General features: G+C 42.2%; 1 protein-coding gene across 1 annotated transcript in view; it reads left to right on the top strand.

Moving 5' to 3' along the window:
• Positions 1-613: 613 nt before the first annotated feature.
• Positions 614-25,543, top strand: part of LOC124132744 (ionotropic receptor 25a-like) — a 33,654-nt gene continuing 8,724 nt past the window's right edge. The window contains exons 1-12 of the mRNA XM_046496829.2: positions 614-725; positions 8,014-8,119; positions 8,849-8,971; positions 9,894-10,145; positions 11,237-11,409; positions 11,960-12,085; positions 13,025-13,177; positions 13,315-13,422; positions 15,161-15,256; positions 16,181-16,363; positions 18,515-18,851; positions 19,262-19,550. Of these exons, the coding sequence (XP_046352785.2) occupies positions 8,038-8,119; positions 8,849-8,971; positions 9,894-10,145; positions 11,237-11,409; positions 11,960-12,085; positions 13,025-13,177; positions 13,315-13,422; positions 15,161-15,256; positions 16,181-16,363; positions 18,515-18,851; positions 19,262-19,550 (1,922 nt within the window). The 5' untranslated portion in view covers positions 614-725; positions 8,014-8,037. The remainder of the gene's footprint in view (positions 726-8,013; positions 8,120-8,848; positions 8,972-9,893; positions 10,146-11,236; positions 11,410-11,959; positions 12,086-13,024; positions 13,178-13,314; positions 13,423-15,160; positions 15,257-16,180; positions 16,364-18,514; positions 18,852-19,261; positions 19,551-25,543) is intronic.

Raw genomic sequence — 25,543 nt, 5'->3', positions numbered from 1 at the left:
TTCTACACTATGATCAGCGTGTCTGTACCCTAGCTGTGCATGCATTATATGACTAATCACCTTGTCTGTGAGCTATGTCATTATCTGCATATATCCATCTCAAGTACCCGAGCGCCATGAAGAATACTTACCATCATGGTTCTACAAAGAAATATATAAAAGTAAATCCTCTTGAGACAAAAACCTAACATCTTCACATTCAATCTTTCCATGGGAACATGAACAGGGGTTACAAAAGAAGGCTCCGTGTAAACGTTTCTTATTTGTTTAATATTCGTCAGACGTTGCAATGTCAACAATCCATCGCTGCACATTAACTACGATGCATCAGTGTGGGTGATAGCACAGGCCTTCTTGAGTGGAAGTCCTCAGGCGATCAGCAGACAATCATAGAGGGCCATAAAGTATGGCGTTTCGTTCCATTAGGTGAGTTCAAGCACTGTATCTATAGTCAGCATCATCAACCCTGCTGCCGATAATGGATGCCACCATTATCACCTGTCAGGTAAGCGACTCGGGGGAGGGGTTACTCGCATCAATCAGGCCACTTCTCTTGCGTGTATTGATCCGGCGAGGACAGGTGAGCTACACAGGCGGTAGATTGATTTCGCAATGTTTGGCCAATCGAAGGCTCAGGCGTTGGTAATGAGTTAATATTCATCTGTCCTGTCTTCTGTTTTTATTACAGATAGACGCCATAAATGTCCCGGTAGAAATACAGACAGGTGAGTACCGAACATTTATATCTGAAAATGACTGGATTCTTTATAACAATTTGTTGTATTGCATCGAACGTAACGCTCTCTTTTAACTATTGCATTCGAGCTACATAGTGTAAACTATATTAAAAGATATTAGCAAATAATCTTTAAAAACATACTATAAAATAAATACAGTTAATACGTTTTTGTCGTTCATGGTGGTACGATCTTAAAAGAAACAAGCGGCAGACTACGTTTCGATGGATGAAGCTTTGCTGTTATAACGACTACGCAATAGCAATCCACTACAGTGTATGTACAGCTCCACTGTTTTGCGACAGGACATAATTATCGAGCGTCATGTAGTATAGGTGGCATTGTGTATGTGAGCATTAAAATAAGAGGCTGACCTTTATCCTGCCTATTATAAGCATGGCCATCACAATATACTCATATCCTGCCAAAAAATGACGATATACGAAATTGAAGAAGTTTTATAAAAATGTAGCTGTTGATGTTGACGTGTGTGAAGAGAAGGTAGTTGTTGTGTAGGCGGTGGTCGACGTTCCTGTCACAGCTGTGTGTGTACAAGGTTCCCCCTGGTGATATCTGACTGGGACATCACAATGCATTAATGACAAATCCACAGGCGCTACACTACAAGTTGCGCCTCGGGCTTTCGCTGCTGCATCAAACACCGAGTGTTATCAAATCCTGCACATCCTGTGATGAACGCTGTATAAATACTGCACCTTGTAATATCATGTATATAATAATTTTCCCGATTATCTGGAAATGACTGAGTGAGTCGATATTGACTCTGTTATAGTCATACCACCATGGGGTGATACCAAGCATGGAACAGATTTACATACAGGTACATTTACCGGTGTGCATTTCCTGTACATGTGTATTGCCGCGAGTGTCTTCAGTCGTACATGCATATATCAATGTATTGCTGCTAGTGTCTTCAGTCGTACATACATCTATCAATGTATTGCTGCTAGTGTCTTCAGTCGTACATACATATATCAATGTATTGCTGCTAGTGTCTTCAGTCGTACATACATATATCAATGTATTGCTGCTAGTGTCTTCAGTCGTACATACATATATCAATGTATTGCTGCTAGTGTCTTCAGTCGTACATACATATATCAATGTATTGCTGCTAGTGTCTTCAGTCGTACATGCATATATCAATGTATTGCTGCTAGTGTCTTCAGTCGTACATACATATATCAATGTATTGCTGCTAGTGTCTTCAGTCGTACATACATATATCAATGTATTGCTGCTTGTGTCTTCAGTCGTACATGCATATATCAATGTATTGCTGCTAGTGTCTTCAGTCGTACATACATATATCAATGTATTGCTGCTTGTGTCTTCAGTCGTACATACATATATCAATGTATTGCTGCTTGTGTCTTCAGTCGTACATGCATATATCAATGTATTGCTGCTAGTGTCTTCAGTCGTACATACATATATCAATGTATTGCTGCTAGTGTCTTCAGTCGTACATACATATATCAATGTATTGCTGCTAGTGTCTTCAGTCGTACATACATATATCAATGTATTGCTGCTTGTGTCTTCAGTCGTACATGCATATATCAATGTATTGCTGCTAGTGTCTTCAGTCGTACATACATATATCAATGTATTGCTGCTTGTGTCTTCAGTCGTACATACATATATCAATGTATTGCTGCTAGTGTCTTCAGTCGTACATACATATATCAATGTATTGCTGCTTGTGTCTTCAGATGTACATACATATATCAATGTATTGCTGCTAGTGTCTTCAGTCGTACATACATATATCAATGTATTGCTGCTTGTGTCTTCAGTCGTACATACATATATCAATGTATTGCTGCTAGTGTCTTCAGTCGTACATGCATATATCAAGGTATTGCTGCTTGTGTCTTCAGTCGTACATACATATATCAATGTATTGCTGCTAGTGTCTTCAGTCGTACATACATATATCAATGTATTGCTGCTTGTGTCTTCAGTCGTACATGCATATATCAATGTATTGCTGCTTGTGTCTTCAGTCGTACATGCATATATCAAGGTATTGCTGCTTGTGTCTTCAGTCGTACATACATATATCAATGTATTGCTGCTAGTGTCTTCAGTCGTACATACATATATCAATGTATTGCTGCTTGTGTCTTCAGTCGTACATGCATATATCAATGTATTGCTGCTTGTGTCTTCAGTCGTACATGCATATATCAATGTATTGCTGCATGTGTCTTCAGTCGTACATACATATATCAATGTATTGCTGCTTGTGTCTTCAGTCGTACATACATATATCAATGTATTGCTGCTAGTGTCTTCAGTCGTACATACATATATCAATGTATTGCTGCTAGTGTCTTCAGTCGTACATACATTATATCAATGTATTGCCGCTAGTGTCTTCAGTCGTACATACATTATATCAATGTATTGCTGCTAGTGTCTTCAGTCGTACATACATTATATCAATGTATTGCTGCTTGTGTCTTCAGTCGTACATACATATATCAATGTATTGCTGCTTGTGTCTTCAGTCGTACATACATTATATCAATGTATTGCTGCATGTGTAATCAGATTTACTTACACATATCAATGTATTGCCGCGAGTGTCTTCAGTCGTACATACATTATATCAATGTATTGCCGCGAGTGTCTTCAGTCGTACATACATTATATCAATGTATTGCCGCGTGTGTCTTCAGTCGTACACACACATATAAATATATTGCCGCTAGTGTCATCAGTTTACATGAATATATCAATGTATTGCTGCTCGTGTCTTCAGTAGTACATACATATATCAATGTATTGCTGCGCGTGTCTTCAGTAGTACATACATATCTCAATGTATTGCTGCATGTGTCTTCAGTCGTACAAACATACATCAATGTAATGCATCTAATGTCATCAGTTTTACATGCACATATGAATGTATTGCTGCTAGTGTCTTCAGTCGTACACACATATATCAATGTATTAATATTGCCGCATGTGTCTTCAGTCGTACACACATATATCAATGTATTGCTGCTAGTGGCTTCAGATGTACATACATATATCAATGTATTGCTGCTAGTGTCTTCAGTCGTACATACATATATCAATGTATTGCTGCTAGTGTCTTCAGTCGTACATACATATATCAATGGATTGCTGCTTGTGTCTTCAGATGTCCTAGCATCTATCACTGTATTGCTGCTAGTGTCTTCAGATGTACATACATATATCAATGGATTGCTGCTAGTGTCTTCAGATGTACATACATATATCAATGTATTGCTGCTAGTGTAATCAGTTTTCCTTACACATATCAATGTATTGCTGCTAGTGTCTTCAGTCGTACATACATATATCAATGTATTGCTGCTTGTGTCTTCAGTCGTACATACATATATCAATGTATTGCTGCTAGTATCTTCAGATGTACATACATATATCAATGTATTGCTGCTTGTGTCTTCAGATGTACTAGCATCTATCACTGTATTGCTGCTAGTGTCTTCAGATGTACATACATATATCAATGGATTGCTGCTAGTGTCTTCAGATGTACTAGCATCTATCACTGTATTGCTGCTAGGGTCTTCAGATGTACATACATATATCAATGTATTGCTGCTAGTGTAATCAGTTTTACTTACACATATCAATGTATTGCTGCTAGTGTCTTCAGTCGTACATACATATATCAATGTATTGCTGCTTGTGTCTTCAGTCGTACATACATATATCAATGTATTGCTGCTAGTGTCTTCAGTCGTACATACATATATCAATGTATTGCTGCTAGTGTCTTCAGTCGTACATACATATATCAATGTATTGCTGCTTGAGTCTTCAGATGTACTAGCATCTATCAATGTATTGCCGCTAGTGTCTTCAGATGTACTAGCATCTATCAATGTATTGCTGCTAGTGTCTTCAGTCGTACATACATATATCAATGTATTGCTGCTTGTGTCTTCAGATGTACATACATATATCAATGTATTGCTGCTAGTGTCTTCAGTCGTACATACATATATCAATGTATTGCTGCTTGTGTCTTCAGTCGTACATACATATATCAATGTATTGCTGCTAGTATCTTCAGATGTACATACATATATCAATGTATTGCTGCTAGTGTCTTCAGATGTACTAGCATCTATCACTGTATTGCTGCTTGTGTCTTCAGATGTACATACATATATCAATGTATTGCTGCTAGTGTAATCAGTTTTACATACACATATCAATGTATTGCTGCTAGTGTCTTCAGTCGTACATACATATATCAATGTATTGCTGCTAGTGTCTTCAGTAGTACATACATATATCAATGTATTGCTGCTTGTGTCTTCAGTCGTACATACATATATCAATGTATTGCTGCTAGTGTCTTCAGTCGTACATACATATATCAATGTATTGCTGCTTGTGTCTTCAGATGTACTAGCATCTATCAATGTATTGCCGCTAGTTCCTTCAGATGTACTAGCATCTATCAATGTATCGCTGCTAGTGTCTTCAGTCGTACATACATATATCAATGTATTGCTGCTTGTGTCTTCAGATGTACATACATATATCAATGTATTGCTGCTAGTGTCTTCAGTCGTACATACATATATCAATGTATTGCTGCTTGTGTCTTCAGTCGTACATACATATATCAATGTATTGCTGCTTGTGTCTTCAGATGTACTAGCATCTATCAATGTATTGCTGCTAGTGTCTTCAGTCGTACATACATATATCAAAGTATTGCTGCTTGTGTCTTCAGATGCACATACATATATCAATGTATGTTGCTAGTGTCTTCAGTCGTACATACATATATCAATGTATTGCTGCTTGTGTCTTCAGATGTACTAGCATCTATCAATGTATTGCTGCTAGTGTCTTCAGATGTACTAGCATCTATCAATGCATTGTTGTTAGTGTCTTCAGTCGTACATACATATATCAATGTATTGCTGCTAGTGTCTTCAGTCGTACATACATATATCAATGTATTGCTGCTTGTGTCTTCAGATGTACTAGCATCTATCAATGTATTGCTTCTAGTGTCTTCAGATGTACTAGCATCTATCAATGTATTGCTGTATGTATCTTCAGATGTACATACATATATCATTCCTTACTCCATGTGTCTCCAGCTGAACACACATTTATCAATATATTGCTATGTCTGTGTCGTGCATGCGTCTCCAGCTGAACACACATTTATCAATATATTGCTATGTCTGTGTCGTGCATGTGTCTCCAGCTGAACACACATTTATCAATATATTGCTATGTGTGTGCTACCAGTCCGGAAGGCGTGAAACGTTGTCCTGATATCAGCTCTTGGTTTGTTTGGTTCAGACTCGAGTATTTACAGACCGCCATGACACAGTCCTTTAACTGTAGCGTCAAACAACAAGCACAAACACCTGTAGACTATATAGCTAAAATGGAACACAAGTTTCGCAGAACTTAGTTCTATCTGATTCTGAAAATGACATTATTTACTGTCGTTATCATCAGTTCCACCAGAGACCATATAATTGATATTACATGTTCTCTGGTTCAACCTAGCTCCGAGTGCCGGTCATCACTCGGTTCTCTATCCCGAGCCCGCCTGGCCGCCGCGCTATACACAAGGTACCTTGCGTTTCGGTGGCACGGGTGGCCCAGTCGTCTATGGCGCCGCGTTTCGGCACGCCAGAAACCTATGACTGTGGGTTCGATTCCCGGTTCGCCCCGATTTATGTTTTTAGGTTTGTCAGAACCATACCCGTGCTCGTGGGTTTCACCGAAGTGGTAAACGTCTGAGACCTGCATCACTTCGGGCTTTCCTTCCACATTAAGCTGACACCCGGTGATTTAACTGGAATAATGTTAAAAGCGGCGTTAAAACCCAACTCCCCCTCCCTCACCTTGCGTTTCAGGTTAGCCTCCTCTATGTCCAACTCAGGGGGCACGGGTGGCCCAGTCGTCTAAGGCGCCGCGATTCGCTGTGCAGAGTTGCGTCCCTTGGGGACGCCAGAAACCTATGATTGTGGGTTCGAATCCCGGTTCGCCCCGATTATGTTTCTAGGTTTGTCAGCACCATACCCGTGCTCGTTGGTTTCACCGAAGTGGTAAACGTCTGAGACCTGCATCACTTCGGGCTTTCCTTCCACATTAAGCTGACACCCGGTGATTTAACTGGAATAATGTTAAAAGCGGCGTAACACCCAACTCACTCACTCACTCACTATGCCCACCTCCAAACAAACGAAACAAAAGTAGATGAAAGATTGGGGAATATTCATCCATTTCGATCATCTGATGTTAGTTTTGGATGATTTTATGGATTTTCATATCGAAAACTCTGAACATTAAACAAAACAAACTAGGTTTTCTCAACACAGACGACTGAAAGCTTGTTTAATCAATTTTCACTTAGATTCAATAAACAAGCATTCTACATACGGGTCGCAGGTATATGTGCCATTTCCAATAGTGTGCTCTCCAACTAAACCTGACTTTTAATCCATACCAAAAGTGAGGAAATTGATGAAGAAGGAATTTATCAATACAGGGCCGTTCACTGTGTTTGATTACTGAAATGGGGATGAACGCTGCACGTGTTCTGGCTCTGATAAAAAGGGAAACCATGTAAACGATTGACTGCGTTGTTTGGTGATAACGACGTTACAAGATTGATATGTGGATTCCCCGAGGCGCTGTTCTCTCGCGGTCAACGGGTACGAGCAGTGGTATGTTGACATTGTATGCTTGAAACAAACATACACGATGTATTCGAGAAACACATTCTTGTATAATTGCAGTGTCGTATCTTCATTAGTCGGTGTTGGCTGACAGGCAGATGCTACGCGTCCGAGTAGGGTTTTAAAGGAAGCAGCTGACAGAAGCTTCTTAACTGCCGGCTTGGATCTGTGTGTAGAAAATCTCCGTGACGCTAAAGATAAGACCGATACTGTAATCGTCCTGTTGGAATAAGCAGCGCTTGAAAATAGGAGGTCGATGGTGACCTTTAAGTGAAGATCATCTATGTCCATTGGATTTAGGACTTTCTCCATCACACTGTCATCCTTGCTTTAGCGGGAAATTTACAACGGGATATACTACTCATAAGAAGTTTAAGAACATCCGATTTTTTTCATAAGAGTATAGTTAATGTGTCATGCCACACACTGTCATATTACAAAATCGGGTGTTCTTTAACTTCTTTTGCGTCGTATGAATTTAATAAGGTCACATTTCAGAACCGTGTGTCAATGCTGGGTTTCATTTTCAGAAACTAGGCCACTGACTGGATTGGATGACGATGTCGTGGCTGTATGATGCTGCATTTGTCGTCTTGGTGTGGACCGCCACATCACAGGCACTTAACGTCACTGTTCGTAAGTTCATATTTGTGGTCTGCAATAGTGTATGCTTGTAGGAGCAATGTGCGTGTGTATATGTTCTCTCTCTCTCTCTCTCTCTCTCTCTCTCTCTCTCTCTCTCTCTCTCTCTCTGTCTCTCTCTACCGCCTCCGTGGTCTTGTGGTAGAGCGTCCGCCCGGAGAGCGGAAGGTCCGGGGTTCGATCCCCGACCGCGTCATACCAAAAGACGTTAAACGATGGTACTTGTTGTTACCCTGTCTGGCGCTCGGCATTAAGGGACTAAAACAAGGACTGGTCGGCTCGGAGTCAGTATACTGTGTCTGAGTGGGGTATTCATGTTAAACTGCGGCATGGTGTCTCAGTGAGCTAGCACTATAAATCGGCATCAGTCCGGACTAATACAAGCAGCCACACAAACACACACACGTACATGCAAGTCGCTATATAAGTGCAATAATCTTGGACGCGACGTTAAAACCCAATTTCACCTCACCTCTCTCTCTCTCTCTCTCTCTCTCTCTGTGTGTGTGTGTGTGTGTGTGTGTGTGTGAGTGTGCGCACACCGATCTAGGACGTCATCAGTGATATTTCTTTTGTTGATGAAGAATGAGCGTGCATGAGAATATACGTGTACCATGCAAATATGTTGAATGAGAGAACGATCTAATAGAATTGGTGCCGCAATTATTTACCACCAAAGTTTACAAATACCATGTGTTCCTATGTTTCCATGTTGCTTTGTAGTTGTGATCCGTGAGCATAATGAAGAACCCGCAGCTCCACCCACAACACCCCATGACGTCACTTCCTCTTCTACCACCTTCCGCATCGTGGACGATGTTGACATTTTCAACTTTTGGGCGACAGGTACGTGTAGACGTGTTGCAGCTTCTTCAACGATGGCTCATGATACAAACTACTGGATCAAGGAGTCAAACCACCCACACCTTGTGCATCAATATATTCATTTGGCTTTTCTCAGTTTTTGAACAATGTTCTTTACAGTCCTTTGTAAACTTTGTCTTCACAAAAAAGCCTTTTGTTGGTAAGTTCCAATTATTTGTCCATAAAGCCTTAAATGTGAGCAACAAGACCTGTCTAAACAGGATATTTGAATACATAATGTCATGAAATACATGCTTTCCGCTGTGAAAGCAATCGGTATACAATGATTTATAATAACATACATAATAATATACATGTCCCAAACGGAACTCTCACTGTCGGATTTATACTCGGCATTTAAGTTTAAGTTAGGACCTGAGTTGCATGTCATTGATCCTTCATTTGTTTTATATGGTTGCAAATTGACAAAATTTCGTACAAATTCCAAGTTATTTGTGGAACAAGGACGGTTTACTAATAAACAATTATAAAAACATACCAAAATCTATCACAAATAAATCTAACTTAAACGGTACAGTAATGTAGGAAATTGCGTTTAGGAGCATCTTAGTTTTAAAAAATACCTGGGGGAGCTAGCGTTTTGCTTTGTAAGTTTTGCTAAGACTTAATATTCGCCAGTTTGCACCCTGGCGTCCGATTCCTCTGTAAGGTATTAGAGGAAGCAAGTAAGCGACACCTAAAGGCTGAAAGAACAAAAGTAACACGTGACCAAAATGCCTTACAATAGAAATTCCCTTTCTGCACCTGACGGAAGGGACAATAATAATAATATACTATTTATTTGTGACCTGCTATGCATATGGCTTTAAGCACATAATTATAGAAATTCTCATGCAAATATAACATACATGTGTGTGTTGATGTGCCCCGTCTTTGATGTCAGAATACCCCGCCCTGTCCGGCTGGCTGGTGGTGCTGGACACTCGGACAACGTCCTGTCCTCTGGACCTCTTCCACAACAACCTCTTGGGCTACATAACGCTCCACCCGGGGACGTGCGGCGCGGAGAATGATACTTCCGTCTACCAAGTGCACACGACACCGTTTGACTACCGCGACGTGGTGGTAAATGTGGCGAACTACACACATTCCCCGAGTAACTCGGTCGCCTTTCTGTATGATGAATCTGGAAGAGGTATGTAACTTTAATAATAATAATAATAATAAGTGCATTTATATTGCGCCAGATTCCATTCACCAAATGGATGCTCAAAGCGCTACACTATTATTACCCCGGTCAATGGATCAGTGAGCACTGGATTTTCATTCTCATCTCCCTGGGGAGTATACAACCCAAGCTGCCCGTGAGGCGCTAGAAGGTTAACAGCCACATAACCATCTCATCCTACCGGGTACCCACTCACTGCTGGGTGAACAGAGGCACATTTCGAACAAAGTCACTTGTCTAAGGAGACACCACATGTGTTACATTAGCTTCAGTGTAGGGCAGAACCAAAGCCCTAGAAACTCTCTGGAGTCAAGCTTAATGTGGTCACCCATCCAAGTACTCTCCGAGACCGACTTTGTTTAACTTCACTTGATTTGTATTATGTGCGCTGTGCACAGGACCACGTGCCATCTCAACTACTGTCGTTAAAAATGGTTTTGTCATATCGCAAAATTACCTCAAGATTAAATATTTGCTCCTACCCCTACTCGAGGCGGCTCCAGACATGTCAACTTATTTTCGACGAAAGTGAACTTTGAATAAAGATGGAATAAAAACACACACGGAGGTCGCTACCAAAACGCGTACTAGTTGTTGTTCCCGATCTCGAATCTCGAAAGGTAACTTTCTGTGGAATAAGTATACGAATGTGATGGAAATGTATAAGGTATAATGTATAATGTATAACTTAGGTAGGTAGGTAGTTTGTACACATATTTTATAATGTGTATCTTATCAGACATGCTGAGGATCCTACAGCGTACACTGCCACACTTCTAACAGGTCCTCGCAGCCCCAGTAGCAGAAAACCTAAGAGTGAGTGAGTGATTGAGTATGGTTTTACGCCGCTTTTAGCAATATTCCATCAATATCACGGCGGGGGACACCAGAAATGGGCTTCACACATTGTACATTGTCTTTGGCGTGACGAGCGAACGCTTTAACCACTAGGCTACCCGACCGCCCCAGTAAAGCTAAAAAGTACACGATGTGGATACGGTAACCGCAGCTCATTCGTTGGTATGATGTTCTCTCTGATAGGTCTCAGTTTGTTTCAGAGTACCACGAACAGATCAGTCTGCGCAAATTAAACCATTTTCTGTTCCAACTCGAGCTGCCCCTGCCACGCGATAACATACCGGAAATGCTGGCGAACCTGACCGTGAAGACCGATGTCCGATACGTGTTTCTGATGGGAACATCGGTGTCTTTAGGAGATATGCTCACACACGTAAGTCAGTCGGATTTCCACTTCAGAGCAACATATGTTTTCCTAGATAATAATAGATAAAAATATATTTGTGCAATAATCGCTATTCTACAATATACTTGTATTTAGAAAAGTTCGTCATTCTAATAGGTCATTCAACCATTACCATAAATTTCTAATTAATTTAAGTGCTGAAAGATCATGTTTTCTAAGTTGGTTCCTGCGATACAATATCAAAATATTGTCATAGAAATGCAGAAGCCACACTGTAAAAAAATATTTAGATCCTAAGCACATTCCTTGTCCCATAATTGTGATGCGTTTAGGATCTAAACATGTTTAAGATTGTGTTTAACAGCTAAACGTATAAATCCTAAACATGTTTAGATTAAGGGGAGGTTTTGGATTTAGGTGGTATTTAGACTGAGACGATAGCTCAATTCATGCGTTAAGAACCTAACGTGTTTAGATAGAACTCACCAAATGTGTATCCCGTTTGGGATTTAAACACATTCCTAAACATGTTTAGGTCTAAACATGTCTTGTATGTTGAACATTTCTCTGTGTGTAGGCACATCGGTTGAACATGTTGTCTGGGCGCTATCACTGGCTGATATACTCCACAGACGGAATCACACCCCACTGTATCAGGGGCCACGATCACACCATCCTCTTCATCAAAGACCTCCACAACACGGTAATGGGTACATAAGTCCACTTTCCAACCTTGCAGAACTAGGCTGGAACTCGGAGTTACCTTTTGGCTTGACTAACGAGCCCATGCATAGTCCAGCCAAAATCGCGTAACGACCTGGACATCCGGGTCGTGAACAACATTGATTTCAATGTGCAGATTTCGGTCGACTGCAAGATTTGAGAAGCATGTGTACTGTCAACTGGGTGTCGACAGATATTTTCCAAATCTTTTCATGTTTTTAATTAAGGTTCTCAAATGATTTGATGCACTTCGCGAGGGAAGACCCGGTTTTTTTTTAAAATATAGACCTTGATTATCGATCAGGTCGTCTTGCCTGGGAACCGCCATTTTGTTTGAAGCAAATACAAGTGATAAGAGAGGTGGAATCTGATTGGTCAATAGGAGGGACAAAGAAGGAACATAACTCGTAAAAAACACTGGGGGCGCTACGATCGAGTCACAAAATTTTAGCCTGGTTCGGCAAGGGTGGAAACTGGACTATTGTAGTCAGTTAAGGCCCTTGGTGGACCACATGCCGGTATTCAAAACAGTCCATGGTATACGTGAAGAACCGTTTTACAAACATGGCGGACCCGTGAAGATCCGGGGTAGAATAGGCCTACAGAAGCCCATGCTTGTCGTAAAAAGCGACTATACTTGTCGTAACGGGATCGGGTGGTCAGGTTCGCTGACTTGGTTGATACATGTCATCGTATCCCAGTTGCGTGGATCGATGCTCACGATGTCAATCACTGGATTGTCTGATCCAGACTCAATTATTTACAGACCGCCGTCATGTAGCTGGAATATTGCCGAGTGCGGCGTTAAACAATTAACAACAAAAAAACAAAAGTGGCGGCTACTCAATATTTTCGTTAGTTTGTTATGTCACAGGAAGTACGAGTTCATAAAACGTGCTTACTACGCTCTATGTTGCAGGTAACTATGGACAACGAACGCCGGCTGATGGCTTTCACAGCTGACGTCATCGAGGAGATGCATGACGTCATAGCCGCCACGTCGGACCCTGTCTGTGACTGCACGTCGTCTTGTGAATCCTGCAGATCACTTTTCAACAGGTCGCTGAACAAGGTGCAAACTTCTAGTCGTAACGAGACGGAATCAACAGTTAAATACATTAGTTAATCTATTTTTCATTTAAGACATTTCATCGTCAAAGTAAATTAACACATAAACATGTATGGTTGAAATGATTGCATGTTTTCTAGGTTATGGAGGGTGAGACTCAGGTGTTTCGTCAAGACGACGGAGCTGGGAGTGAAGTGAAGTTTACACTTTCCAAATACACCGGCAACGACACAACAAGTCTCTCAAAGGTCAATATAACCTATTTGCTATAAAATACATTCTACAAACACTATATATGTCTAATTCCAGACATACGATTCATTACTGGAATAGTCCACATTTGATCCTAATTCCGAAATCCAGTATTCCCCATTGAAGAATAGGTATAAATACCTATAAATACTATAACATATTCAATACGATTCCGATGGTCCCTTGGGCGATATAACTATGTTCTATAATAGTAAACTGAAAAAGACAAAACTAGAGAGCCGTCATCAATTATGTTACCCTAGAGGATCAAATCAATCATCAAAGATTACTGGGGCGGTCGGGTAGCCTAGTGGTTAAAGCGTTCGCTCGTCACGCCGAAGACCCGGGTTCGATTCCCGACATGGGTACAATGTGTGAAGCCCATTTCTGGTGTCCCCCGCCGTGATATTAATGGAATATTGCTAAAAGCGGCGTAAAACCATACTCACTCACTCACTCACTCAAAGATTACTGATGAACGGTTGCACACTGTTTATGGGAGTCTGTCCCATCATATGCCACAGTTTTAACGTTATGTGAAGGAATTTCGAAGATGCCCCCGCTCGGGTCGACCCACAAGCCGCACCACAAAAGAAAACATTGATGTCACAACCACCTGAACAATAAACACATTACACTACATGAATTAAAGAAGACCTCGTGCTTCCCGCGTGGGTCATTAGAACCAGTCCTTCATGAACACCTACGCATGTCCAAGGTGCCCGAAGCTATCGTTCGATGGAGGCTGTCGGATGACATGAAGACAACGCGGGTCACCATCAAAACCAGATATAACAGCAATCCAGAAGGTTTTTGTTTTTAAACAAGTGACAGGTGTTGCGACCTGGATCCATCATCGTGATCCCGAGAGAGTGGAAACACGGGTCTGTAAAAACCAAGAGGTTCACAGCAACTAGATCCACAAAGAAAGTAATGGCCGTTTCTTTTAGGGCAGGAACGGCTTAATACATACAACTGTGAATGGTGAATATTATGGTAACTTGAAAAGAAGGAAAGAGTTTCTCAACGAGAAGCGTCGCGGCCAACCTCGGCTTGGTAATCCATCACCATCAGCACACGGCTCCAGTTGACACCAGTTTGCTGTTCGGGAATGTGGATACCAGCTTTAACCCATCCACCTTTTTCACCATATCACCTACCCCCCTCGTGACCACCTGTTTTCAAATATCATTAAAAACACTTACGTGGTCACTGATATAACGAGGACCAACAACTGGATGCTGTCCAGTGAGTGATTTGGTATTTAACAGTATTCCAGTTATATCACGGCGTGTAAGCTTAACATGGAAGGAAAGCCCAACGTGATGCAGGTCTCAGGCGTTTATTACTTTGGTGAAACCCACGAGCACGGGTATGGTGCTGACAAACCTAAAAACCTTATTGGGTCGAACTGGGATTCGAACCCGCAATCATAGGTTTCTTTCTTGCCCAAGAGACGCAACTCTTCATAGCGAATTTCGACCCTATGGCCGACCGACTGAACCATCTGTGGCCTCGGGTGTTGTTGGAGGTCATGTTGACACACCAGGATTTGACCTTCTACTAAACGGAAAGCAACCTGAAAAATACAAGGAACACGTGTATTGAACTGCCAGGAGACTACATTCGAGACAGTGTTTCAGTTTTATGTAGGCTTGGCTCAAAATGTCTTGATATACCTTCGAAGTAGCTAAAACATAACTACATGTGACTACATGTTTGCTCTGTCCACAGGTGGCCACGTGGAGTGAAAGTGGTGGGGTGGAGTCGACCGATCAGCTGTTTAACTGTGGTGTCAGGGGCGTGGTCCTCAGGGTGGCGGCTGTGGTGGTACGGTATAACACGTGTCGAAAACGCCCTGTAACTACCCCCCTCTCACACATGCACTCATGCACTGAAACATGTGAGATAGGGTAGTCCAATGGTTAACGGGTTTGCTTGTCAACCGACGTTCTGGGATCGGTTCTCGAAGTGAGAATAATGTGGTCAGATCATTCCTTGGAGTCCCCCACGTGGTATTGCTTGCAACACAAAACCATTTACTTCATGTGATAAATATGTTTATGAATGTGAAAACTATAAACGTCTTGACGTCAATGATCAACGGGGCGGTCGGGTAGCCTAGTGGTTAAAGCGTTCGCTCGTCACGCCGAAGACCCGGGTTCGATTCCCGACATGGGTACAATGTGTGAAGCCCATTTCTGGTGTCCCCCGCCGTGATATTGCTGGAATATTGCTAAAAGCGGCGTAAAACCTCACTCACTCACTCACTCAATGATCAACATGCAATCAACATTGTACACTACGAATGTATAAACATAATTTCTTTTTTTTAAATTACTGCGTGATACGTCTTTGAATAGCATTTAGAAGTGATATACATAAGAAGAGAATTTATGGAGGTCAACTTCTTTATAATGAGGAACACAAAGTTTCGGCTGGATACAGCTTTTTTGAAAGAGGGGGGGGGGGGGGGGGGGGTTGCAGAATTAAGATTTGTCTTTGGTGGTAATTTATACAGAAATAAAGATTTCTTTCGAAAAATACACCGCCCATATACTCGTTAATCCGACATAATCATGTGCAACCAACAATGTCGGATTAACGGGACTTGACTGTATATGCTTACTTCTTCATGATGATTCAACTGATGAAGTAGGAAGCATATACTCCGAAACGTTGTGTTCCTCATAATAAAGGTGTTGACATCCATAAATTCTCTTCCTTATCCTGCATGATAATTCCCAATTCCAGGAGCCTCCTTTCGTATTCCGCAACTCCACCGGGGACTACTCTGGTTACAGTATTGACGCCCTTGAGGCCATTTCCAAAATTATCGGCTTTACCTACACCGTGAAGGAGTGCTATGATGGTCACTATGGCAACATGGACTCTAACAGCGTGTGGACTGGCTGCATCAGGAACATCGTCGACGGGGTATGGTTGTTGGACTCATCAACTCAAATATGAAAAAAAGTGTTCCAAACGTTTAAAAACATCATCTGTTGTGATAAACAAATGGTTAATAACACGGTGCGTTATGTGATTGTTGATGGTTACATTGGAATTGTTACTATTACGAGATTATTGACATTGATAATATTAATTTCGTCACCGCAGAACCGAAGTGTAATTCCACAAAACTTAGTTCTAAGATTATTGGTGTTAAAAGTCTGAAGCTTTTATATGTCGCAAATGTTACTAACATTAAAAAAATTGTCACAGTAAAAGTATTCCGACAGGCTGATAATTTTGCATTATAATTAAATAACATTTTTTCTGTCAAAACAAATCTTCCACATCAATGTAATTAATGTAATCAAATAGTAATTTATACTAAAACATTTTTACTTCCATATTGCTCTATGTTCCGGATTCTGGATTAGCGAAAAATCCCAACTTGCAATCGAGTCGATTCTAAATTCTAGTTGAACTGAGGACTTATTTAGTTAGACATATGCAATTTTAAGATAATTTCCCTCTCGGGGTGCCCTTATGATACATATTTATTTCATTGTATTCATTTCTGATTTTGGGAGAGTTTGAAGGGACGCTGATGGTCAATTTGACCAAAGCAGCGAACATTGCTTTGTGTCCCTGACCTTGTCAAAGTCAACGTAGTGTGACGCAGTGAGCTGCTATGACGTTCTTTGTTTGTTTGTTGTTTAACGCAGCACTCCCATATTTGAGCAATATTCCAGCTGTAAAGAATCTAGTCTAGAGCAGACAATCCAGTGATTGACATCATGAGCATCGATCTGCGCAACTGGGATATGGAGACATGCAACCAAGTCAGCGAGCCTGACCACCCAATCCCGTATGTCGCCTCTTACGACAAGCATGAAATTTGCCTTTGACGGCAAGCATGGTTGCCGAACACCTATTATAAACCTAGTGGCTGTTTGTGTAACTCGATATGAAGTATTAGGAGTAGCGATTGTAACACCTCGCAGGAGGTATAACAACGATTTTAACACCTCGCAGAAAGGCTTACAATCATTGTAAACCCTTGATAGAACAAAAACTTCGAACAGCCTACGAGACGCACGTGCAGATTTCGTGCCATTGCGAGACGCACGTGCAGATTTTTTCCACCGTTGCGAAACCCACGTGCTGAGGTCACCGCTTTCATTGAACCGAGTTCACGACTGCAGGCGATATTTCATCTCCGATACAGGTTATACATTTGAGAGTTTTTATTACAGTTATTTAATTAAAAACGTTGTCTTTGAGATGAGTCGGTTTATAAGTTGGACAAACCATGTCTCCTCCAGATTACTAGAGATAGTAAACCCTCATGTGAGGGTTTACGATCTCTAGTAATCCCTCGGAGAAATGGTTTCTCCTACACGTATAATCCGCATCTTCACGGGTACTATGACATATACTGAACCATAGAAAGCGGCGTTGTGGGACAAGTCACACACGTTGGTGAGTGAGTGAGTGAGTGAGTTGGGTTTAACGCCGCTTTTAACATTATTCCAGTTATATCGTGGCGTGTCAGCTTAATGTGGGAGGAAAGCCCGAAGTGATGCAGGTCTCAGACGTTTACCACTTCGGTGAAACCCACGAGCACGGGTATGGTGCTGACAAACCTAGAAACATAATTGGGGCGAACCGGGATTCGAACCAACAATCATAGGTTTCTGGCGTGCCCAAGGGATGCAACTCTGCACAGCGAATCGCGGCGCCTTAGACGACTGGGCCACCCATGCCCCCCACACGTTGGTGATCTTAAATGTAATGACTTATCAGTATATGCAGCACTTCGTCATCTTTTACATACATTGGGCCTCTGGAAGATTCGGGTTAGAGGTGGTCTTCAGCAAACCATGCTTGTCGTAAAAGGCCACTATGCTCGTCGTAGGAGGCGACTAACGGGATCAGGTGGCCAGGCTCGTTGACTTTATTAAAGCATGTCCCAAAAGCGTAGATTGATGCTCATGATGTCAATCACTGGATTGCCTGGTCCATACTCGATTATTTACAGACCGCCATCATATAGCTGGAATATTGCCGAGTGGGACGTTAAACAATAACAAAAAGCAAGCCCTGATTCCACGCACAATAAATATCTCCCTCCTCTAGGACTCGGACATCATAGCAGGCGCGCTGACAGTAACCGCGGACAGAGAAGATGTGGTGGACTTCACCCTCCCCTACTACGACTTCGCGGGTATACAGATCGTCATGAAGAAACAAAATCGAGAAGTCAGCTTGTTTTACTTCGCTGACGTCTTCACCCCTCTGGCCTGGCTGTGTCTGGGCGTGGTCATCGCAGTGACCAGCATCATGCTGCTGCTGTTTGACCGCTACACACCCACGAGGAGCAAGAACGCGACTGTGGAGGGAGTGGTGGCCAACGACAAGGCATTCGACCTGAAAGAGAGCATCTGGTTCGTGATGGGATCCCTTACCATGTCCGGTTAGTTAGTTGTTCGGAATATAATGGTCCTTCCACGTTTTTTTTTCCACGAAAGTACCTCTATTTGAACGGCATTTTTTATTAATATGGCGTTAGCAATTGCTGTGGGAGGAATACCCGAAGTGATGCAATTTTGGACGTTGTTTGATTAAGGACAAACCTAGAAACGTATTCAATGCAAATCGGCTTTCGAGGGCACGATCATATATTTCTGCTACACCCAAGGGACGCAACTCTGTAGAACCATTGATTCCGTCGAGGTATAAAACACGTAATCAGTCACCCATTGTGACCATTCGATCCACATTATTCCAAATTGGCCGTTAACGTAATCTGGTATCACAGATGTGTACCGAGGTACCTTTCATCACCTCGAAATGCGTGTCCCAAAGAGTTTTCCTCCTCTCTAGGGGCAGGTGTTCCTCCTAAAAGTTTCCCCGCGCGCCTCCTGGTGGCCGGATTCTGGTTTTTCTCTGTGATCATGATGTCGACCTTCACCGCCAACCTCGCCGCCTTCCTCACCGTGTCGCGCATGGGCAGTGCCATCAACTCCATGACTGAGCTGGCCTCGCAGTCCGACATCAAGTACTCCGTGGTCGCCGAGTCCTCCGTCATGACCTACTTCAAGCGGATGGCTGCCATTGAGGAGAGCTTCTACACCATCTGGAAGGACATGAGCATGGGCGGTGGGAACAACAGGTAAATATATAACATCAACGTAAGAGAATAACCAGTCTCGATTATCCACCGAAACAAATTCCATTGGGCGTAAAATGCAAAGCAAATCCTCACAAAGGAAAAGACTAAGCACTGGGGTGGGGATATAGAAACGAGCTCCGTCGGTCCATCCGTCACGTTTCGTTTCCGGAGCATAACTCGGAAACCGTTTAATATTTGTTCATGAAACTTTGCAGGTCTGTCAAGTACATGCTGAACTGGTGCTTTTTTGCTATTTAAAAATTTCAGAAAATTTTTTTTTACGTTTCCATGGCAACAAGACGGGCTTAGGTTCCAAACTCTTCTTTTTTTTACAATTTCCATGACAAGTTCCACCTCGGTTACAAAAAGGTTAGGGTTTGTTTATATTTAATTATGTCATAAATTCTGCAACAGGGGCGGGGGATATTTATAGAATAACCCACGAGGTACGAGACAGTTGATTGTTTTTTTTCTTGAAACATGTCTTTAATATGAATATGGGTAATAAATAGAATAACCCACTAAAGCTAAAGCTCGGAACTTAAAACATTAATTTCCCCCGTGACATATTTTCCGTAATCACTCGTACCGAGTGGGTTATTCTATTTATTACCATATTCATATTAAAGACATGTTTCAAGAAAAAAACAATCAACTGCCGCCGATCAAGAATCAGCTGTTTTGTAAAAATAGTTCCGTTGTCCAATGAAAATTGATCTTTGTTCCACTGACCAATCAGCTTCGAGAATCACTAATTATTACCCATATGGGCTCAAATATGCAGTGTAATAACTTTTTGATATTTGCAATTAGTGATTCTCGAAGCTGATTGGTCAGTGGAACAAAGATAAATTTTCATTGGACAACGGAACTATTTTTACAAAACAGCTGATTCTTGATCGGCGGCAGTTGATTGTTTTTTTCTTGAAACATGTCTTTAATATGAATATGGGTAATAAGTATAAAGTGCAAATATCAAAAAGTTATTACACTGCATATTTGAGCCCATATGGTTAATAAAGCCATGTTAGTGGCAAACTCTTGTTCTGTTCTGCTTTGCTCTACAACTATATCGCGGAGGTATCGTCGGCTCATAGGGTTTCGGACGTCATACGCTTTCGGACGTTTATCACGATTACTCGCGCTATAGTTGGGGAGGTGTGGCATCACACAGACATTGTAAATACTCAGATGATGGCCTGTTTTTAGGGAAAGTTGACTTTTATAAGTGAAAGTTTTACAGTTGTTCATATGATTAGATAGAAAACTACGAATGTTTCTTAAGCGTCCGACAACCCATGGCGCGGATATATATGCACCGCCATCAACGTGCATTCTGTGGACGGTGCCGCACAATCGGTTATAACCAACTGATATCACTTTGTGTTGTCTCTTACACACTTGTAGTATTAAGGACCCATTCAGTTCCGGAATACTCTTGTCGGACAAGCGTGGGGTTTCATGGTCAGGTTTCCACACTGATTATAACATCACACTCTATGAATCACTGGTTTCCGTCCCAAGGTGGTTACTCAGACGAGGCTGCCATATTGATAACTCTATTTATTCGCCTTGTTGGCCTGTCCTATCAAGCCCTCAAGTTGTTGGTCTTCATATCTAGGTCTCCACGTTGAAGGTCTTCCCTATCTAGTTCTCCACGTTGTTGGTCTTCCCTATCTAGTTCTACACGTTGTTTGTCTTCCCTATCTAGTTCTACACGTTGTTTGTCTTCCCTATCTAGTTCTACACGTTGTTGGTCTTCCCTATCTAGTTCTCCACGTTGTTGGTCTTCCCTATCTAGTTCTACACGTTGTTGGTCTTCCCTATCTAGTTCTACACGTTGTAGGGCTTCCCTATCTACTTCTACACGTTGTAGGTCTTCCCTTTCTAGTTCTACACGTTGTAGGTCTTCCCTATCTAGTTCTCCACGTTGTACGGCTTCCCTATCTAGTTCTACACGTTGTTGGTCTTCCCTATCTAGTTCTCCACGTTGTTGGTCTTCCCTATCTAGTTCTCCACGTTGTTGGTCTTCCCTATCTAGTTCTCCACGTTGTTGGTCTTCCCTATCTAGTTCTACACGTTGTAGGTCTTCCCTATCTAGTTCAACACGTTGTAGGGCTTCCCTATCTAGTTCTACACGTTGTAGGTCTTCCCTTTCTAGTTCTCCACGTTGAAGGTCTTCCCTATCTAGTTCTCAACGATGTTGGTCTTCCCTATCTAGTTCTACACGTTGTAGGTCTTCCCTATCTAGGTCCCCACGTTGTCGGTCTTCCCTATCTAGTTCTACACGTTGTTGGTCTTCCCTATCTAGTTCTTCACGTTGTAGGTCTTCCCTATCTGGTTCTACACGTTGTTGGTCTTCCCTATCTAGTTCTACACGTTGTTGGTCTTCCCTATCTAGTTCTACACGTTGTAGGTCTTCCCTATCTAGTTCAACACGTTGTAGGGCTTCCCTATCTAGTTCTACACGTTGTAGGTCTTCCCTTTCTAGTTCTCCACGTTGAAGGTCTTCCCTATCTAGTTCTACACGTTGTAGGTCTTCCCTATCTAGGTCCCCACGTTGTTGGTCTTCCCTATCTAGTTCTACACGTTGTTGGTCTTCCCTATCTAGTTCTCCACGTTGAAGGTCTTCCCTATCTAGTTCTCAACGATGTTGGTCTTCCCTATCTAGTTCTACACGTTGTAGGTCTTCCCTATCTAGGTCCCCACGTTGTCGGTCTTCCCTATCTAGTTCTACACGTTGTTGGTCTTCCCTATCTAGTTCTTCACGTTGTAGGTCTTCCCTATCTGGTTCTACACGTTGTTGGTCTTCCCTATCTAGTTCTACACGTTGTTGGTCTTCCCTATCTAGTTCTACACGTTGTAGGTCTTCCCTATCTAGTTCAACACGTTGTAGGGCTTCCCTATCTAGTTCTACACGTTGTAGGTCTTCCCTTTCTAGTTCTCCACGTTGAAGGTCTTCCCTATCTAGTTCTACACGTTGTAGGTCTTCCCTATCTAGGTCCCCACGTTGTTGGTCTTCCCTATCTAGTTCTACACGTTGTTGGTCTTCCCTATCTAGTTCTTCACGTTGTAGGTCTTCCCTATCTTGTTCTACACGTTGTTGGTCTTCCCTATCTAGTTCTACAAGTTGTAGGTCTTCCCTATCTAGTTCTACACGTTGTTTGTCTTCCCTATCTAGTTCTACACGTTGTAGGTCTTCCCTATCTAGTTCTACACGTTGTTGGTCTTCCCTATCTAGTTTTCCACGTTGTAGGTCTTCCTTATCTAGTTCTACACGTTGTAGGCCTTCCCTATCTAGATACCCACGTTGTAGGTCTTCCCTATCTAGTTCTACACGTTGTAGGTCTTCCTTATCTAGTTCTACACGTTGTTGGTCTTCCCTATCTAGTTTTCCACGTTGTAGGTCTTCCTTATCTAGTTCTACACGTTGTAGGCCTTCCCTATCTAGATACCCACGTTGTAGGTCTTCCCTATCTAGTTCTCCACGTTGTAGGTCTTCCCTACCAGTTCTACACGTTGTTGGTCTTCCCTATCTAGTTCTCCACGTTGTAGGTCTTCCCTACCAGTTCTACACGTTGTTGGTCTTCCCTATCTAGTTTTCCACGTTGTAGGGCTTCCCTATCTAGTTCTACACGTTGTAGGGCTTCCCTATCTAGTTCTACACGTTGTAGGTCTTCCCTATCTAGTTCTACACGTTGTAGGTCTTCCCTATGTAGTTCTACACGTTGAAGGTCTTCCTTATCTAGTTCTACACGTTGTTGGTCTTCCCTATCTAGTTCGTCACGTTGTTGGTCTTCCCTATCTAGTTCTCCACGTTGTTGGTCTTCCCTATCTAGTTCTACACGTTGTAGGTCTTCCCTATCTAGTTCTACACGTTGTAGGTCTTCCCTTTCTAGGTCTACACGTTGTAGGTCTTCCCTATCTAGTTCTACACGTTGAAGGTCTTCCCTATCCAGTTCTACACGTTGAAGGTCTTCCCTATCTAGTTCTACACGTTGAAGGTCTTCCCTATCCAGTTCTACACGTTGAAGGTCTTTCTTATCTAGTTCTACACGTTGTAGGTCTTCCCTTTCTAGGTCTACACGTTGTAGATCTTCCCTATCTAGTTCCCAACGTTGTAGGGCTTCCTTATCTAGTTCTACACATTGTAGGTCTTCCCTATGTAGTTCTACACGTTGAAGGTCTTCCTTATCTAGTTCTACACGTTGTTGGTCTTCCCTATCTAGTTCTCCACGTTGTTGGTCTTCCCTATCTAGTTCTCCACGTTGTTGGTCTTCCCTATCTAGTTCTACACGTTGTTGGTCTTCCCTATCTAGTTCTACAAGTTGTAGGTCTTCCCTATCTAGTTCTACACGTTGTTGGTCTTCCCTATCTAGTTCTACACGTTGTTGGTCTTCCCTATCTAGTTCTACACGTTGTTGGTCTTCCCTATCTAGTTCTACACGTTGTAGGCCTTCCCTATCTAGATACCCACGTTGTAGGTCTTCCCTATCTAGTTCTCCACGTTGTAGGTCTTCCCTACCAGTTCTACACGTTGTTGGTCTTCCCTATCTAGTTCTACACGTTGTTGGTCTTCCCTATCTAGTTCTCCACGTTGTTGGTCTTCATATCTAGTTCTACACGTTGAAGGTCGTCCCTATCTGGTTCTACACGTTGTAGGTCTTCCCTTTCTAGTTCTACACGTTGTAGGTCTTCCCTATCTAGTTCTCCACGTTGTTGGTCTTCCCTATCTAGTTCTACACGTTGTTGGTCTTCCCTATCTAGTTCTACACGTTGTAGGTCTTCCCTATCTAGTTCCCAACGTTGTAGGTCTTCCCTATCTAGTTTTCCACGTTGTAGTTCTTCCCTATCTAGTTCTACACGTTGTTGGTCTTCCCTTTCTAGTTCTACACGTTGAAGGTGTTCCCTATCTAGTTCTACACGTTCTAGGTCTTCCCTATCTAGTTTTACACGTTGAAGGCCTTCCCTATCTAGATACCCACGTTGTAGGTCTTCCCTATCTAGTTCTCCACGTTGTAGGTCTTCCCTATCTAGTTCTACACGTTGTTGGTCTTCCCTATCTAGTTCTCCACGTTGTTGGTCTTCATATCTAGTTCTACACGTTGAAGGTCGTCCCTATCTAGTTCTACACGTTGTAGGCCTTCCCTATTTAGATACCCACGTTGTTGGTCTTCCCTATCTAGTTCTACACGTTGAAGGTCTTCCTTATCTAGTTCTACACGTTGTAGGGCTTCCCTATCTAGTTCTACACGTTGTAGGGCTTCCCTATCTAGTTCTACACGTTGTAGGTCTTCCCTATCTAGTTCTACACGTTGTAGGTCTTCCCTATGTAGTTCTACACGTTGAAGGTCTTCCTTATCTAGTTCTACACGTTGTTGGTCTTCCCTATCTAGTTCGTCACGTTGTTGGTCTTCCCTATCTAGTTCTCCACGTTGTTGGTCTTCCCTATCTAGTTCTACACGTTGTAGGTCTTCCCTATCTAGTTCTACACGTTGTAGGTCTTCCCTTTCTAGGTCTACACGTTGTAGGTCTTCCCTATCTAGTTCTACACGTTGAAGGTCTTCCCTATCCAGTTCTACACGTTGAAGGTCTTTCTTATCTAGTTCTACACGTTGTAGGTCTTCCCTTTCTAGGTCTACACGTTGTAGATCTTCCCTATCTAGTTCCCAACGTTGTAGGGCTTCCCTATCTAGTTCTACACATTGTAGGTCTTCCCTATGTAGTTCTACACGTTGAAGGTCTTCCTTATCTAGTTCTACACGTTGTTGGTCTTCCCTATCTAGTTCTCCACGTTGTTGGTCTTCCCTATCTAGTTCTCCACGTTGTTGGTCTTCCCTATCTAGTTCTACACGTTGTTGGTCTTCCCTATCTAGTTCTACAAGTTGTAGGTCTTCCCTATCTAGTTCTACACGTTGTTGGTCTTCCCTATCTAGTTCTACACGTTGTTGGTCTTCCCTATCTAGTTCTACACGTTGTAGGTCTTCCTTATC

This window comes from Haliotis rufescens, unplaced genomic scaffold, assembly GCF_023055435.1.
Source record: "Haliotis rufescens isolate VD_foot unplaced genomic scaffold, xgHalRufe1.0.p SCAF_20, whole genome shotgun sequence".
In the NCBI taxonomy this organism is placed as follows: Eukaryota; Metazoa; Mollusca; class Gastropoda; order Lepetellida; family Haliotidae; genus Haliotis; species Haliotis rufescens.
This window is presented reverse-complemented; position numbering and strand designations above follow the sequence as displayed.